This window comes from Cebus imitator, unplaced genomic scaffold (genome assembly GCF_001604975.1).
Source record: "Cebus imitator isolate Cc_AM_T3 unplaced genomic scaffold, Cebus_imitator-1.0 Scaffold160, whole genome shotgun sequence".
NCBI classification, from domain to species: Eukaryota; Metazoa; Chordata; class Mammalia; order Primates; family Cebidae; genus Cebus; species Cebus imitator.
In genome coordinates this window covers 1199375-1216202 of record NW_016107475.1, presented here as the reverse complement: position 1 = coordinate 1216202, position 16828 = coordinate 1199375, and the positions used below count along the sequence as shown (strand labels likewise).

Here is a 16828-nt window from a genome sequence, read left to right as displayed (position 1 = left end):
CCTCAGCCTCCCAAAGTGCTGGGATTACAGGCGTGAGCCACCGCGCCCGGCCTTAAAACTTAATATACTGTTAATAGCTTTCCATGGCAATAAAATTTATCTACAGTATATATTTTAGTGGCAAAATAGTATTCCTTTATATGCCCAAACTATAATTTATTTAACTAGATTCCTATTGTTTGGCATTTAGTTTGTCTCTAAGAAAACAACACTGAGATAAACAGTCTTGAAACGTGCATATTTCCATAGTTGTTTTCCTAGGATAATTTCAGCAGTCCCTAGAAATAAAATTGCTAAGTCAAAGGGCATGTAAAATTTTAAGGCTTTTAATGCATAGAGTCAAATTACTCTGTCAAACAGTTGTAGCCATTTAAATTCCCAATAGTAGGAGAGTGCCTACTAACACTACATACTATAATTTTTAAGCTTTTACATATTTATTTTTAAAATCAGATTTTCTTGAATTTTATTTGATCGTTTCTTTATAATTATGCATTTAAATAAATATTTGCGACTGGATTAAGTACTAAGCATTGTGTTAGGTGAGGCATAAAATGAAATGATATGTTCCTGCCCTCAAGTAACTTACACTGTACTTGGAATAGACAACATATTTTACTAGAACTGGGACTTGGAATGAAAATGGGAATTATGTTTATGGGGAGGGGAAGGGCATGACTTGTCCCTCATTGGATGAGTGACTGGGGGCTCTTTGAATACTTCCTGCTTTCTTGGGTAAAATATAAATTTGAAAACACATTGACATTAAGTTATGCAAGGCCTGGTATGAAAAAAGCAGTATCTATATTTAAAAATCTACTTGGTGTTTTCAAAATAAATAAAATCACCAGTTCTTTTTGAAGAATTTAAAGTACGTGTGTTTCAGAGGTATTTTTAGAATTTGTAATTACTGATATTTTCAAAGTGTTTTGAAGTCAACTGTTTATTATTTACCTGGTAAAATGTTCAATCAAAAATTGCATTGTGTCTTTCACAGCTCCTCAGAAAGAAAAAAAAGTCACGTAGGTTGAACTTCGACATTTGTACAGTACTTCCAGTTGAATAAGGAAGGTGTTTAATGAATATCCTGGCAGTTAAGATCCAACAAAAATTATTTTGCTGGTATAGGAAGAACTCAGGAGGAGTAAAGAAATAGTAAAATTTCCTTTCCACCTATCTTTCTGTGACCTTCTTTTGTTTTTGTTTTAATTCTCAGAAGAGATCATGCTTTCAGACTAAATGTTAGGATTGTCTTTTTTCCTTACAAACCCTGGAGGTGAGAGAGAATTGGAGAGGGAAGGAAAGAGGCAGGGAAATTAGGTATTAGAAGTACAAAGCAATTAGAGTCAGATGTGATATCAAAACATTGTAAAATGAGGAGCTTCCATTTTAATTGTGAATCTTGAGCACCCTGTTAAGGAAAGTAGAGGTCAATGATCAAATCCTAAAGCAAGCAAAGTCTCAACATAAGTAGATATGCCCTGTTTAGAAACTCTTTATATATGATATTGACAGCCTCATGTATGATTTCTTTGCAACTGTTTGATTGGTCCAGGAGGTAGCTTCTTTGGAATTGTGGACACATTGGGAAGTACAGAATTTGTAATAGAAAGAGACCTAGCTTAAGAATTAGAAGATCTGTAGTTTAGTTTTGGCTTTTCTAGGAGACCTCTCATGCCTTTTACCTTCTTGATGCTCTAACTTTCTGTTGTAAAAAGAGGATGTCACATAGGTTCACCAGAGGTTTATTGCGGAAATCAAATACCTAACACTTAGGGTTATTGAAAGGATCAAGAGAATTAAAAGATACAGAAACCCTGTAAAGTGATATAAGAGTATTGGACATTATTATGATTACAGTGACCCATTTTCCAAACCGAATTTGGACCACATGGTTTGAGAGATGATTTTTGCGTCACTTCCAAGGGCAAGAAGCAGTCTGCACAATGTAGTTCAGATGCCAAAAAACTGACATCTCTGGCACATTTTGATAACTTATGGGAGCAATGATAAAATATTTGAAATCATGACTTAGTAAAATTCATGACGTATGATCACTGTGATTATGAAATTCCTTTGCAAAAGATATTCTATTTCCTATATAAGTAGAAGTTCATTGTTTTTATAGAGTCCTAAAACTGGGAGGGACTCTTAAGAGACTCTACTTCATTTTTTGCCCTAGGTCTTCAGGAGAAATGCTGGGTAAAGATTTTGGGGGAGGCAAATTTTATAATCTGCCTTAGTTCAGTAGCTTGTTTTATTACTGAACATCCTTATCTCAAAAATCTCTGTATTTTAACTACTATTACCTTTATTTTTCATACATATATATGAAAATTAGGAAATGGATAAGCTTTTTAATAGGAAATTCATTTTTTGGGGTAATAATACAAAAAAAAATTCTGTACTAAAAAGACTTGAAAACCTTGATAGGCCATAAACATTAAATTTATTTATCTTAGAATATGTTATGTTTCTTCAGGCACAGTGGCTCACACCTGTAATCCCAGCACTTTGGGAGGCCAAGGCAGGTGGACCACTTGAGGTCAGGAGTTTCGACCAGCCTGGCCAACATTGTGAACCCATCTTTACAAAAAATAGAAAAATTAGCTAGGTGTGGTAGCTTGTCCTTCCAGCTACTTGGGAGGCCAAGACAGGAGGATCATTTGAGCCCAGAAGGTGGAGGTTACAGTGAGCTGAGATCACACCACTGCACTTCAGCTTGGCCTACAGAATGAGACCCTGTCTAAAAAAAAAAAAAGAAAAGAAAAAATATGTATTATGTTTATTGGATGATAACATTAAAAATTTATTTCATTTACTTTGGTTTAGCACCATAATGAACCCATATGACATCTAGCATCAAACTTCACCTTGAAATTTAAAAATTGATTGATTCCTTGGAGTCCTTTTGCTTCTTTATACAATAGTGTATGCGACAGAAGTAATTGTCATTTTTGTAGCTATACTACAAAAAATTTTGGTGTTCATTTTCTCTCTTTCATTTTGCTCCTCCTTTCATGAAAGCTTTGAGATTTATAGCTTGAAGTTTTATAAACCTTTTGTTTTCTACTTTTGCAGCCATATATCAAAACATTAAGGTGTTTGTTTTTATTTTTCATTACAAGAAAGGGAACATTTTAGAGTTTATTTACCCTGACATTTATAGTAACTTGAAAATTGTGGAATAGATCAAGTTCATATTGATTGTTCCATGAAGCCTCTGACTTTTCAGCACAAACCATACACTAAACTGAGGCAGTTATGATACCCAATATCATAACTGAATTTGGTGTTAATATTCCAGCTGAGGTTTCAGTTTTTACCCAAATGTCTAAAACTTCTGGATCCCATCCCTGGAACTGGTTCTGAAAGCCTGAATGGATTCGCAGCTGGACTAAAACAAACCTATATCCTTGGCTAGGGGGTTGCCCCATGAATTATGTATTTGTAGCCTTTGTATGACTTCAGAGTTTAGACAGAAACAGAAGAAAGTGGCACTCGCAGATGACTGGTCTATAAAACTGGATATAGTCACTGGGATATATGCAAAAGATATTTGGTCTTAGCACAGTTTTCTTAGAGACTGGGGCAAATGGTACACAGACCAATAGGATGGCTTGCATTTGGCTTTTAATGCTGTTGAGAATGATTATTAATATTTTTAATCAAAAGTGTAAGCTTCATCCTTGGAGATTGCTGCTGCCAGACCACTGATAGAGGACCCCTATTTGTGTGCATAGGGATTGTCATTCTGAAGTCAGGCTCTCAGCTGAGTGAAAGAAATTAGGTGCTAGGAGAGACTGATGCTTCATTAAAGGGATCTCTTTGGATTGAGTGGGGCAGTGTTCAACCCAGTCCTCCTCAGTGGTATTCCTAAAGTTGCTGAGCTTATTATTCACATCGATCATATCTTTGTGCATTCATGAAAAGAATGTCTATTTAATGTGGACATGACCAGCCATCAGAGAGCATAAATGCCTTACTAAAGCTCGATATGACTGACTGGTTGCCTTGTGGATGGTAACACTGAATCAGTCTGGCTAGTTTTTCTTAATTGTTGATGCACTATACCATCACAGATTGATCCAGCTGGAGTTCAGAGCTTAAGTGGGTACTAAAGCAAAAAATCTAGCACCCTGTGGGTACTTTGAAATGCCAGGTTTGCTTTTTGGAGTCAGTAGTGTAATGTCTTTTATTTTTTATGCAACCCCTGCTGAAATTTAAAGTCATGAAATTCAAGAAATCATGGTACTCACACGTTGAGACTGTACACACTCTGGCTTAGCCTTGGTGCTTTGTTTCAGGTATATAAATTATATATCACAGTGTAATTCAGAAATGACAGCTTCTAAGAAGAATAATAAAAGATTCTCTGAGCCACAAAGAAGGTTAGAATATATAGTTTTTCTAGCTCAGCTTAGGAGGTTCATGGTTCCCTGCCAGACAGGAATGTTTAAGGCACACACAAGCATTGAGATCATTAACACATAGAGTCTTACGTCTTGTTTCCAGATACAGGAATTGATAAGGTAATAAGATATCGTCACTTTAGTATAAAAAAATCTATCCAACTATACTTATTATTTTCAAAGTTTGATATCCATAACAACAGCAATGGTAATATTATATTTATGTATTGATTTATGGTTCATAAAATGTTTTCATACATTATCCCAAATCTGGGCTGGCTAGTAACTTTAAAGTTATTTGGTACTTTTATATTACTTGTCAGAAGACAATTTTAGTGACCTTTGATTTTATGGAGAAAGAACCTGTTACTAATGAAATTTATAAAGCAACTTATGCATTGATTTTATTTTTATATTTTATTTTTTATTTTTGAGATGGAGTCTTGTTCTTGCCCAGTCTGGAGGGCAGTAGCACGATCTCTGTTCACTGCAACCTCCGCCTCCCAGGTTCAAGCGATTCTCCTGCCTCAGCCTTCTGAGTAGCTGGGTTTAAAAGCGTGCGCCACAGCGCCCAGCTAATTTTTGTATAATTTTTAGTAGAGACAGGGTTTCACCGTGTTGCCCAGGCTGGTCTTGAACTCTTGACCTCAAGTGATCCACTCACTTTGGCCTTCCAAAGTGCTGGGATTATAGGTGTGAGCCACCGTGCCCAGCCTGATTTTTAAAAACCTCTTGCAGAAAGAAAAAAATGAAAAAAAAAAAAAAAAAAGACCCTTGGAACCTAGTGTAACCTAGGTTTTGGGATGGTATTGTTAACAATTATGCAATTTTTCTTTGTTGAAATTTGGCTTTATCTGAGATAAGAGTTATGTTAAGAAAGCAACACCTAAATCAGAAAGCAATTTTCATTTAAATTTCTCTGAACCACAAAAGGTTTATTGTTTTCATTTTCAAAATCTTTTCTTAGCTGTTTTTGTGATTTACCTTTCAATATTTTTGTATTGGTGTTGGATATAGACTTTATAGATAATATGCTAAAATATGACTTCCTATTCATAGGCAAAACTAACAAATATAGTACCTTTTTTCTCTTATTATTTTTAAATTACAAATACCTGAAGCCCTGTCATAATTGAATGCATCATCCTAAGATTTAAAAACATTATCATTTTTGAACATGATTTGAAAAATGAACACCACTCTGGGGAAGTGAGGCAGGGCAGCAAATAAATGGGGTAGGACAAGCAGAATTCAATTTATGAATTCTTTTCAAGTAGTTATTGATTATAGAAATAAGTAGTAGCCTATGCTTTTCTTTCAGAACTTTGCAGAAAATACCATGAATGAACTCCTTGGCTGGTATGGCTATGATAAGGTTGAATTAAAAGATGGTGAAGATATTGAATTCAGGAGCTATCCTACAGATGGGGAGAGCCGGCAGCACATTTCTGTTCTCAAAGGTAATGACATTTAATGTCCTTTTGTTCATGCAAAGAAGGATTAACTATCTCAACCTGCCAGAATTGAGTTGCTCTGGGACTCATTTTGTTGATTATGCCAATGGTTGATTTAAACATACATCCCCAGTAGTGCTTTCTCATAAGCAGAATTCTGCAGAATATAAAAGAACAACATAAAACAAAAATAGACACAGCTTAATCTCTTTCCAGCAATGGGAGAACTAGACAAGAGCTAGCGACCTAAGTGCCATGGTCCTGCATACAGATTAAAAGAAAGGGACAGTGTTTGCTAACTTCTTCTAGTTTCCTGATCCCTTTGATAGATCATCAATTGTTGGGGACTGGGGCTTTCTGTTAAGTGAAATGTTAGGTTTAGATGTTCAGATTGCTAGAGAGAGTCACTGTTGGTTTGGTAATCCCCCTTCCTTTTTTTCAGTGGGAAATCTAAATGGAAGTACTATTTTTGTTTTGTTTGACATTTTCATTCTTTCCCTGCCCCCACACACTTGAATAGGGTAAAAAGAGGAGTAAGTGATTAGAGTAGGTGATTAGAGACTATATTATTATTTAATAATTTTTTAATCAAAGCCCAGCAAAAGAGTGAAAATTACAGAGGCTTGGCATAGCTGAATTAACACTAATTTTACCAGTGGGTAGCAGTGCCAGATATCTCATGGGGGAAGTCTGTGTGAATACTGAATTTATGAACCTAAATTTGGAATGAGAGCTTGTTTGTTAAAGAAAAGAGAAGTATGTGAAGAAGCAACCCATTTAGGGAACTTTAATAAAATATGGGTAAAACAAATTGTACATAATCACTGGCAATTCTATCAGTATTTGTGTTGCATTCAAAATCTATTGGCGTAAACTACCTGTTCAAACATTTTATTTCCAGTCTTTAAGACAGAACTTTCCCTTTGTATATACCAAGCAAGGAAATGTAATTGAGCAGTCCTGCAGGCAAGTGGAATTGAATGTACATGACAAATTTTATGTTAAGCTTACTATGAAATTGTACACATCACGTTACAGAGATAGTATCATCAATTTCACTATAAATGAAAAATGCAAGTCATGAGTTTGTGTTCAACAAACTAGTAGCTCATATAATACTCGGCCCAGGTAATAATCTTTGCTTCTCGGGAACATAGGAAGTGCCAGGAAATGCTACTAGAAGGAAAAAATTGTTTTCTATGGTTGAGGTTTTTGTTCATTTATTTTTTTTAAGTGATTCACATGCAAGGATAAGACACACGAAACTCATGTCATTGTAAGTTTAAAAAATTTTTGTTTTTGTTATTTTTTTAATGGATATTATCAACACCTTGTAAAGCATCAGTTTTCTTCCCTGCTTCTTTCTCATTGCTTCATTTGATTATATTATGATATGAGTTTGTAATACAGTGGGACCCAGTTACAATGCTGGAGGGCACGTTTTAGGCTTTCCCCTGGTAGCCAGAGAGCTATGTTTGCTGTATGTCACGTTGTACATGGAAAAGGTTAATTACCTCTCAATTTTCTTTTCTTTCTTCCTTTTTTTTTATTTTGAGACAGAGTCTTGTTCTGTCACTTAGGCTGGAGTACAGTGGTACAGATCTTAGCTCACTGCAACCTCTGGCTCCTGGGTTCAAGCAATTTTCATGCCTCAGCCTCCCAAGTAGCTGGGATTACAGATGTGCACCACCATGTCTGGCTGAATTTTGTATTTTTAGTAGAGATGAGGTCTCACCATGTTGGCCAGGCTGGTTTTGAACTCCTGGCCTCAATTGATCTGCCCGCCTTGACTTCCCGAACTGCTGGGATTACAGACATGAGCCACTGACCTGGCCACCTCTCAGTTTTTTGTTCTTTTTTTTTTGAGACAGAGTCTCGCTCCATCACCCAGGCTGGAGTGCAGTGGCATGATCTTAGCTCACTGCAACCTCTGCCTCCCAGGTTCAAGGGATTTTCTTGCCTCAGCCTCCCAAGTAGCTGGGACTACAGGCACGTGCCACCATGCCTGGCTAATTTTTGTGTTTTTAATAGAAATGGGCTTTCACCATGTTGGGCAGGCTGGTTTTGAATTCACGATCTCAGGCAATCCACCAGCCTTGGCCTCCCAAAGAGCTGGGATTACAGGCGTGAGCCACCATACCTGACCACCACCTCTCAGTTTTCTGTGGAATTACACAGTGCTAAAATTCATCACCATGATTCAACTGGAATATTAGCTATCATAGTGGAGCAAATTGTAAAGGAGCCCATTGGAAATTTATGGTAACCAGACTAAAACGTTCCAGGATGAACTGTGGAGTTCTAGTACATTGTTTAAAGATTTACAAGGAAAAACGTGTTTGGTTCATGGCCATTTTACTTGAGAAAATAAGGAAAAATTTAAGTTTATGGCATTAGGTTCTTTTGTCATATTGAGTATGATTTTTTTCTTTTACAGAAAATTCTTTGCCAAAACCCAAATTACCTGAGGACAGTGTTATTTCACCATACAATATAAGCACAGGCTATTCAGGGCTTGCCACTGGAAATGGACTCAGTGACTCACCTGCAGGGTCAAAGGATCATGGCAATGTACCCATTATTGTACCTTTAATTCCACCACCTTTCATAAAGCCACCAGCAGGTAAGACACTACTGGGGTTTTCAGTGATAACAATTCATAGAAAATTGTTTTAACTACCTTGTGAATAATTATTAAATACTCAAGTTAACTTTGGTAGAGGCTGTTTTAGGGACCTTATAGGTAAGAAATGTTAATGCAGGCATTGCTTAGAGTATTATTGCTATATTAGGAAAATTTCCTTACCTACTACTACTTAGGCTATAAACTTTCAACTGACAATAAACCTTTTCTACCACTGACTACAAAACAAAGTTATTTTTTTTCTCTGAAGTTACCTGTTTAAAATTAGAAAAAAAAGATAAACTGTTTTTTAAAAATAAGATATAGACAATGACTGTTTAGTAATAAAAAAAAGTAACCATGGTTGAACTGGGTGGTGCCTATGGAGGGCCAGGTCTCCTCTGGGGTTTATTGAGGATAGGGATAGTTTTGTAAATGGGCGTGTGGCAGGCTTGTTCTTCAACATGCCTTCCTCTAAATCTGTTCGAGAAACCACCAGATCAAGCTTGTCCAACCTGTGGCCCAACACAAATTTGTAAACTTTCTTAAAACATTATGAGATTTTTTTTTGAGATTTTTTTTTTTTTTTTTTTTTTTTCCAAGACTAGAGTTTCCCTCTTATCGCCCAGGCTGGAATGCAGTGGCGTTATCTTGGCTCACTGCAACCTCCACCTCCTGGGTTCAAGTGATTCTCCTGCATTAGCCTCACCAGTAGCTGGGATTACAGGCGGTCACCACCTCGCCTGGCTAATTTTTGTATTTATAGTAGAGATGGGGTTTCACCATGTTGGCCAGGATGGTCTTGAACTCCGGATCTCCGGTGATCCACCCGCCTCGGCCTCCTAAAGTGCTGGGATTACGGGCGTGAGCCACCGTGCCTGGCCCTAAAAAATTTTTTTAAACTCATCAGCTATCATTAATGTTAGTGTATTTTATGTGAGGCCCAAGACAAGATAATTCTTCCAGTGTGGTCTAGGGAAGCCCAAAGATTGGACATGCCTGAAGATTATGTATCTTCTCCACACAAAATTCTTTCTAATTCCTGGAAAGCTCTCTTTGAGAGCTTTTTTTTTTTGAAAAAATTCTTCTTTTTCTTCTTCTTCTTCCTTTTTTTTTTTTTTTTTAATGGCGGTCTTTCACTTGTGTGAAAATATAATTTGTTCTTTTATATTTCCAGAAAATTAGATTGCAGTGTATTAGATCTAGATGGCAGTGGGCTGAGCATTATATGATATTGCAAGTTGGTCTACAGGTATATTTCACAAAGAGAAAGAAGTTAACTAATATTTTATCTGGCTTGCTGTAAAATGTTGGAATCATGCTAGAACGTTTAAGTGTAATGCTGGTTATTTTTCTGTATGTTGTACTGAACAATGATAAATACTCAGTTTCAACAGCAGTACTTTTGATTACATACTAAAGCTAATGCTTGTATTTTTATTAGGGAAGAGAGGTGTTTGGTTATGCTTCCATAAACAGTGAAGAAATTTGTAGAAACAAGTTCCTGGGCTTATGTTATAGATACATTTACACTGTATTCTAAGTGTTACTCATATTTTCCTTCATGGTTATGGTTACATTCTTTTGCTTGGCCTGCTACATTTTAGCAGTAAAAATGTCCTTTCAGCCGGCATGGTGGCTCAGGCCTGTAATCCCAGCACTTGGGGAGGCTGAAGCGGGTGGATCATTTGAGGTCAGGAGTTTGAGACCAGCCTGGCCAATATGGAGAAACCCTGTCTCTACTAAAACTACAAAAATTAGTCAGGCATGATGGTGGGCACCTGTAATCCCAGCTACTCAGGAGGCTAAGGCAGGAGAATCATTTGAACCTGGGAGGCAGAGGCTGCAGTAAGCTGAGATCACACCATTGCATTCCAGCCAGTGAGACTCTGTCTAAAAAAAAAAAAAAAAGAAAAAAAAATGTCCTTTCATACTAAGGTCCTTAGGTATGTCGTTAAAATCCATTTACCTGTCAAAATCACTTGTAATTGTGTTTGTCTACTAATTACTAATATAATTGGTGTGTCATATAAAGTTTGCCTTATTAATTCACCCCTTCTCCTTTGGTTGATTGTTTTGTGATACAGAGGGGTTCACATTTATCTCCCAAGGACCAAAGACATATTTTATATAGGCCAACTGGGAAAAAAAAATGGTAACTAATTTTGTAAATGTAGAATTTATGTTTGAATATATGCTCAGCAGCTTAGGACAGGGGAGATGATGATGAGGGTATCAATAAGGCAGTATGAGTAAGTGACAAGTACATGGGGTTTAGATTCAGACAGATTGGGTTCAAATCTAGACTTTGCCATGTACCAGCTCTATGAACGACGACAAGTTACATAAGCTCTCTTCCCTTCAGTATTCTCATCTGTAAAATGGGGATCCCACCCCTACCTCATGGGGTTGTTGTGGAGATAAGAAAATATATGTAAAGCCCTTAACATAGTGCCTGCCACACAAAAGTCACTTTAGTAAACACCAGACCTTTTTTCTTTTTTTCTGCCCTTTTTCTGCCCTAGAGTTATCATGCACATAAATTGTGCATAAAAAGGTGTGCATCCAAATGCAAATTGGTCTCTAAGATTTATTTGAGCAAAGCAAACAGCTTTAAAAATTAGCATAGCTGAGGCTAGCATAAGTTTGGCATGCCAAAAAACCTGCCCTGGAGTTTCCTGCTGAGCCAGCCACGTGGAATTCAAGTACACAGCTCCTATTTAACTCTAATTCCACATCAGATCAGGAAATAAATATGCGAAGGGATGGAGGCCAAAAGTTGAGCCTTGGAAGTCTTAGATGTAGGAACTCGGAGGAATTAGAAGCCAGAGTAACTGAACACCAGTGGTTTTATTGGTTTTATGCTGTCTTCCATGGAATTCCAAGGCGCTCATCTGTTGAAAATAAAATGTAGGGAAGGACATGTTTAATTTTCTGTCTCTGCTCTCAACTTTGACTCTGTCCTACTCAAGGATTCTATATGACAAGACAAAGATACAAAAAGGTTCTCTGCTTTTAAGGAACTTATTCTCATAGTTACCAAGCAGAAACTTATAGGAATGTTGAATTTTGATTTAGTCATACTATCTAGGGCAGTGGTCAGCAAACCTTTTCTGTAAAGGTACAGATAGTATTTTAGACTTTTTAGACCATACTGTCTCTATTAAACTACAGAGCTCTTTTGTTGTAGCAGAAAGGCAGCCATAAATAATACATAAACAAATGGGTGTGGCTGGGTTCCAATAAAACTTTATTTACAAAAAAAGACAGTGGGCAGGGTTTGGCCCAGGGGCATAATCTGCTGCTTGTGCTAGGGTAAGATTAGCCAAAATCTCATGATAACAGGAAGGTGAATAGAGTTTCAAAGAGTCAGGCTGTGGACTTTGCCAAAGTGCACTATGTAATATTTCAAGAAAGAAAGAACAACAAGGGCAGGAAAATAGTGAGTTTTCAGGGTATTTGGTGAGCTCTGACACAATATTTGTTGAATAAATGAATGAATGACTGATATTCAAATATTAGTGCACATATGTAAGCATTTCACTGAGAAAATGCTAGTGTTTTGTCTGGTTTAGCCCCAACCTGTTTGACCTTGACCACAGCTTCCTTGACAGTGAAATGAAGATTCCATTACTCTTAATTATCAATGTCTAAAGTCAACAGATTATCCCCAAACTTTCATCTAGTGAGTCATTTTAACTCTTCCATTGCTAAAACTTTTACCAGAGTTGTGATTCAAGGTAATTGAGTTGAGATATGCTCACTGTCAATTTTCTAGCTGTATGTAGGTTAATGTGGCATTTCTGTGGGGAAACAAATAAAGGGTACAGTGGCTAGAAGCAAAAGGGCCCTTGATAATCAGCCCTTGAATAATTTAGAGTTGACCATATAATGCAAGTTCAGCTCTCACGATAGAGAAGATGAGGATCATGTGTATGCTTTGGATTCTTGTGTTAGTGTTCAAATTATTCCTATCCCATTGTAAACTGGCTATGTGAAAATGCTAATAATAATAATACTTTTTATTTTATTAAATTTTTTACAGTTTATGAAACTCATTCACATTGATCATTTTATTTAATTTGGTCTTTATATAACTCTGGGAAATAGCATGTTAGATTTTAAAGAACTGAAGTTCAAATAGATTAAATGGCTTTTTCAAGGTCCCGTGTCTTTTAAGTACTTGAGCCAAGACTAGTACTAAGGTCTTCTGACTTCTAATCCAAAATTCTTTTTAATATAAATTGCCTTTTAGCATATTTCTGCAAAATTTCTCTAGCTTGTATCAGAATAATATTGCCTACTAATATACTACTTCCGGATACCTCAATGAGAGGAGATACAATCTCTTCCTGCAAAAAAGCTACTTTTTCAAGTCCACATTTTTTGGGAGACTCGATGAGTTCTTTCTTAACCCTGAGAATCTGTGGTTCTATAAACGTGGATGGCCCAGTAGAGGTAAAATCCCTTTACAGTTCTTGCCATTATGAGGCAAGTTACTTCTCTGTGGGGGTACCTGAGGGCTCCATCCGGTCAGGCACTGGTTCCCAAGCATGTGTTTCATGTGCTGGGGCAGGCTTACCACTGGATCTCATCCATGTCTTGGCAGCCAGTGGGCCCAGTGGAATACTCGTGATTGGGAACATGGTGATACCGCATTCACTTGGATCTCCACTTTCCTTTCTCACAGCTGCATACAGAATTGTGGGTGTAGCTTACTTCTGGGCCTGGAGAACTGCTCTGCTGGCCCTGTCCTCCCTTTTCTCTGGAGAAGGGGAGCTCCTGTGTCTTGGCAATTACCACGGCATTGACCCTGCTCTGGCCGCACATGTGTGCATTCATCTTTCGTGGCTGTGCTGCCTTTCCCACCTCAGAGACAGCCTCTGGCCCTTGGTGTATGGTTTGTGACATCACAAGCATTACTATGGTAACAGACATGTTATAAACACAGGATAATAGCCTTGCTTTTGCTTTCTCTCTCCCCCGCCCCCATGCAGTGAAGGGAATCACCATGATCCTTAAATAATAATCACAGACTTTTCTGCAGACTCTAGGAAATGAACAGAATAAGGTTGCCATACAGGGAAGTCATGAAGAAAACTGTTCTAAGAATATTTGAAAATGATGAAAGTATTGACCAACACTTTGTTTTTATGCAAACATGTCTTTATTCTTTTAGTTTGAACAAATCTCAAAACCTCCTTCGCTAATTTAAAAAATCACATCATGAACATAATCTAAAGTGGAAAAAAATACATCAGCAAGAATTTTGAAAGATAACTCAGGTTAATTAAACTGTAACCTTCCTGTAATTCATCTCATATTAGAGACTTTAGCATGGGTTCAACCCTTTGAGACTTCATTCAAAGGTGATCATGCCTGTAAAGGGCTTTGGCACGGATTGTAAGAACTGTGATGTAGTGAGTCTTCTTTAAAATATTTGGCTTTCTCTGGTTTTAATTGAGCATTAAATTTGGTCCCCTCCAAGTTTGATAATTGAGGTAAAGCACTCAGACGGGATTTTGAATGCAAACCTTTGACAAAGGCCTTATAATAGTCTTGACTGCTTCACAAATGTAATGGCCCTTGGCTGCATTGACTGGCCATCAGTTTTCTGCAGTGGTAGGGCAGGTTTGGGTCTTCTACCTTGTTAACTTCTGGTCAAAGTAGCCAGGGTAGACTGGCCCAGAATGTTCTGGCTCAGAACATTTTGCCCCAGTCTTGAATTTGCTCCATGCCAACATTTTGCTCCCAAGAATTAAAAAAATAATAATAATAAAACTCTTAGTGTGATTATTTTTATTCATAAGAAAAGATGAAATGAAGCAACTTTTTCTAGTGAGAGCTTTCCTGCTGCAGAAAACACCGTGTACCTAGGAAACCACATTTTAGATCTGAGTCTTTTGACAGGTTTTCCCAGAAGCTTACAAGTTGCCTATTCCAAGTCCAGAATCCCTGTAAATCTCTGAATACTTTAAAACAAAATGAAATGTGAAAAAAAAGAGGGAATATACTTCTCTTTATGCATTTATATGGCAGTCTTGAATAAAGTGTCTTTTACCTCAGATGATAAGTGCCCTTATTCTTATTTTTTTTTTACCATGTTCGCATGTATAAAGAAAAAGGAAGAGCCTGTCCATACTGCATAGACAGATTTGTGTAGAGCAAGATAAGACCAGTCTCCTAAAATCAGCTTGATTTCCTGTGTGCAGAAATGTCTTGTCTTTCTTTGAAAACAGTGACCATTTCCTGTCCTCCAGGATGGTTTGCTTTTCAGTTAGTTTTCCAAATTTGAGTTTCATCATAGTCAGGGAAATATGATATATTTTTTCAGGCAAATCTTGAAATTCCTAAGGAATTATAAGAACTGGGCTCTAAGGAACCATTAGCTTATCAGAGAATATGGAAACAGTCACGTGATCTGCTAACCTCTATGTATATAGCTGAGTAACCCACAGTTAGTAAGCATGTTACTTTTTGGCTTTTATAATTCTGACATGGAGTTGTACTTGCAGGGAAATGGGAATCAGAATGTGGTTTGCATTATGGTCATTATTTATTTTATCTGTTATTCAATATTCTTGGGGCTTGCATATGATGATGTGTTCCAAATAGCCATTGAGAAAACAGGATTTAATCAAAATTGCTTTGGACTTTATTTGTCCAACTTTTAAAATATGATTATTAAATGAAATTACCTAGAGTTAATGGGATTTGGATGACTTACTATTTATGTACCAGATGCAATTCTCAGAAAAAAAAAAAAAAAGAAGAAGAAAAAGAGGTTCAAGGAACCCTCAGTTTTCCCAAACACTTGGGATAAGGACAGGAGGAATTAATGTTGAATGGCAGAAATATGAGCACTTAATAATGTAATGATATAATCTCATCATAACTCATAGTTTTTGAGCATGTATTATAGACCAGACATTGTGCTAATAGATTTATATCATTTAATTTTCACAACACTGTGTGGATGCTGTTGTTAACCTTGTTTTATAGATGAGAAAACTGAGGCCCAGAAAAGTTAAGGAACTTGTCTGAGGTTACACAGATACTGAGTGGCAGAGCTGATGTTTGAACCTATGCATTATATCTCCTTAACCTATATCTTTAACCACTGGATTATCCAAAACACTATGCCAGTATTTCAGTCAGTTAAGTGTTTACTAAATGTTCCTTACATTGTACTAGACAATACAAATGTATGTCATCATCCCTTACTACCAAGGACTTAACAGTATTGCTGATATATGATCAAAACATCATTCTAGTTTGACCTTGGAATGTATGATATAATTTTAGCTGCATATGGAGGGTGTGTGGTAGGACTACAAGGGCAATTACAGTGGAGCAGCAAAAAGTCTATAGACAGGTAATCAAGAACTGTTATATTTATACAGTTGAGAGGAAATGGTACCTGAAACTTAATATAGGCTAGAAGATAGTAATTTAAAATTCAAAGTGATAAAAAAAGATCCAAAATGAAACCTGAAAATGTTAGCTACTATGATGTGGGTCCCGTTTTATTGTTCTCTATACAATAAGGGTTCTTGAAAATATGTAAGGCATATTTTCGTGTGTTCTATCATTTTTAATGCCAGATGAAGTGTATAATTTGAATGGTAGCATGATGTAGTGAAGGCTGCCAGAGCAAGAACCAGGAGACCTGGGTTGCTAATGCCAGCTCTGCCATGTATTGGTCATGTAATCTTGAATAAGGTAGTTTCTGTAAGCCTTAGTTTCCTTGTCTTCAAAATGATGTGATTAGCTTAGGTGATCTGTGATTTCCCTTCATTTATAAAATCCTTATTTTGTGACTTGTGTGGTTAGTTGCTCACCTGTTATTATGATTTGAAAGGGGATATTTTAATGTGCTTTAATATTTACTTGTTAATTGAACAGATATAAAGCAAACTGCATATATGTGTAGTTACATCAGCCAGAAGTCTGATGAAAGATTTATGCTGCTTAGGACATCTTTTAATGATTGTTAATTTTTACTTTGAACAAATAGTGAATGAAATAATAGAATTAACATTTTTTAAAATAACAAATGCTAGAAAATATGAAATGTGAGTAAATAAAAAGGTTCATATGTTATTAGAACTAATCATTTTGATGTTATGCATAGCAATTACTAGAACAATTCCCAGAGTTTCTTTGAAAGAGATATCATATTAGCTTATTTAACTTACCAAAACAGACAGGAGAAGAAATAGAAAACTTGAGTAGTAATATATCTATTAAATAAATCAAATAATTGAATCTTTTCTACAAAGAGTATTCCAGTCCTAGATATCAACAGTAAACTCTATGAAACATTTAAGGAAAAAAAA

General features: G+C 36.5%; 1 protein-coding gene across 3 annotated transcripts in view; it reads left to right on the top strand.

The window, feature by feature from the left end:
- LOC108314726 (sine oculis binding protein homolog) overlaps nucleotides 1-16828 on the top strand; it is a 167636-nt gene that overhangs the window by 7831 nt on the left and 142977 nt on the right. For all 3 annotated transcript variants that reach the window (XM_017543740.2, XM_017543738.1, XM_017543739.2), the window contains exons 2-3: nucleotides 5734-5872; nucleotides 8304-8489. In XM_017543740.2, coding sequence (XP_017399229.1) covers nucleotides 5734-5872; nucleotides 8304-8489 — 325 coding nt within the window. The remainder of the gene's footprint in view (nucleotides 1-5733; nucleotides 5873-8303; nucleotides 8490-16828) is intronic.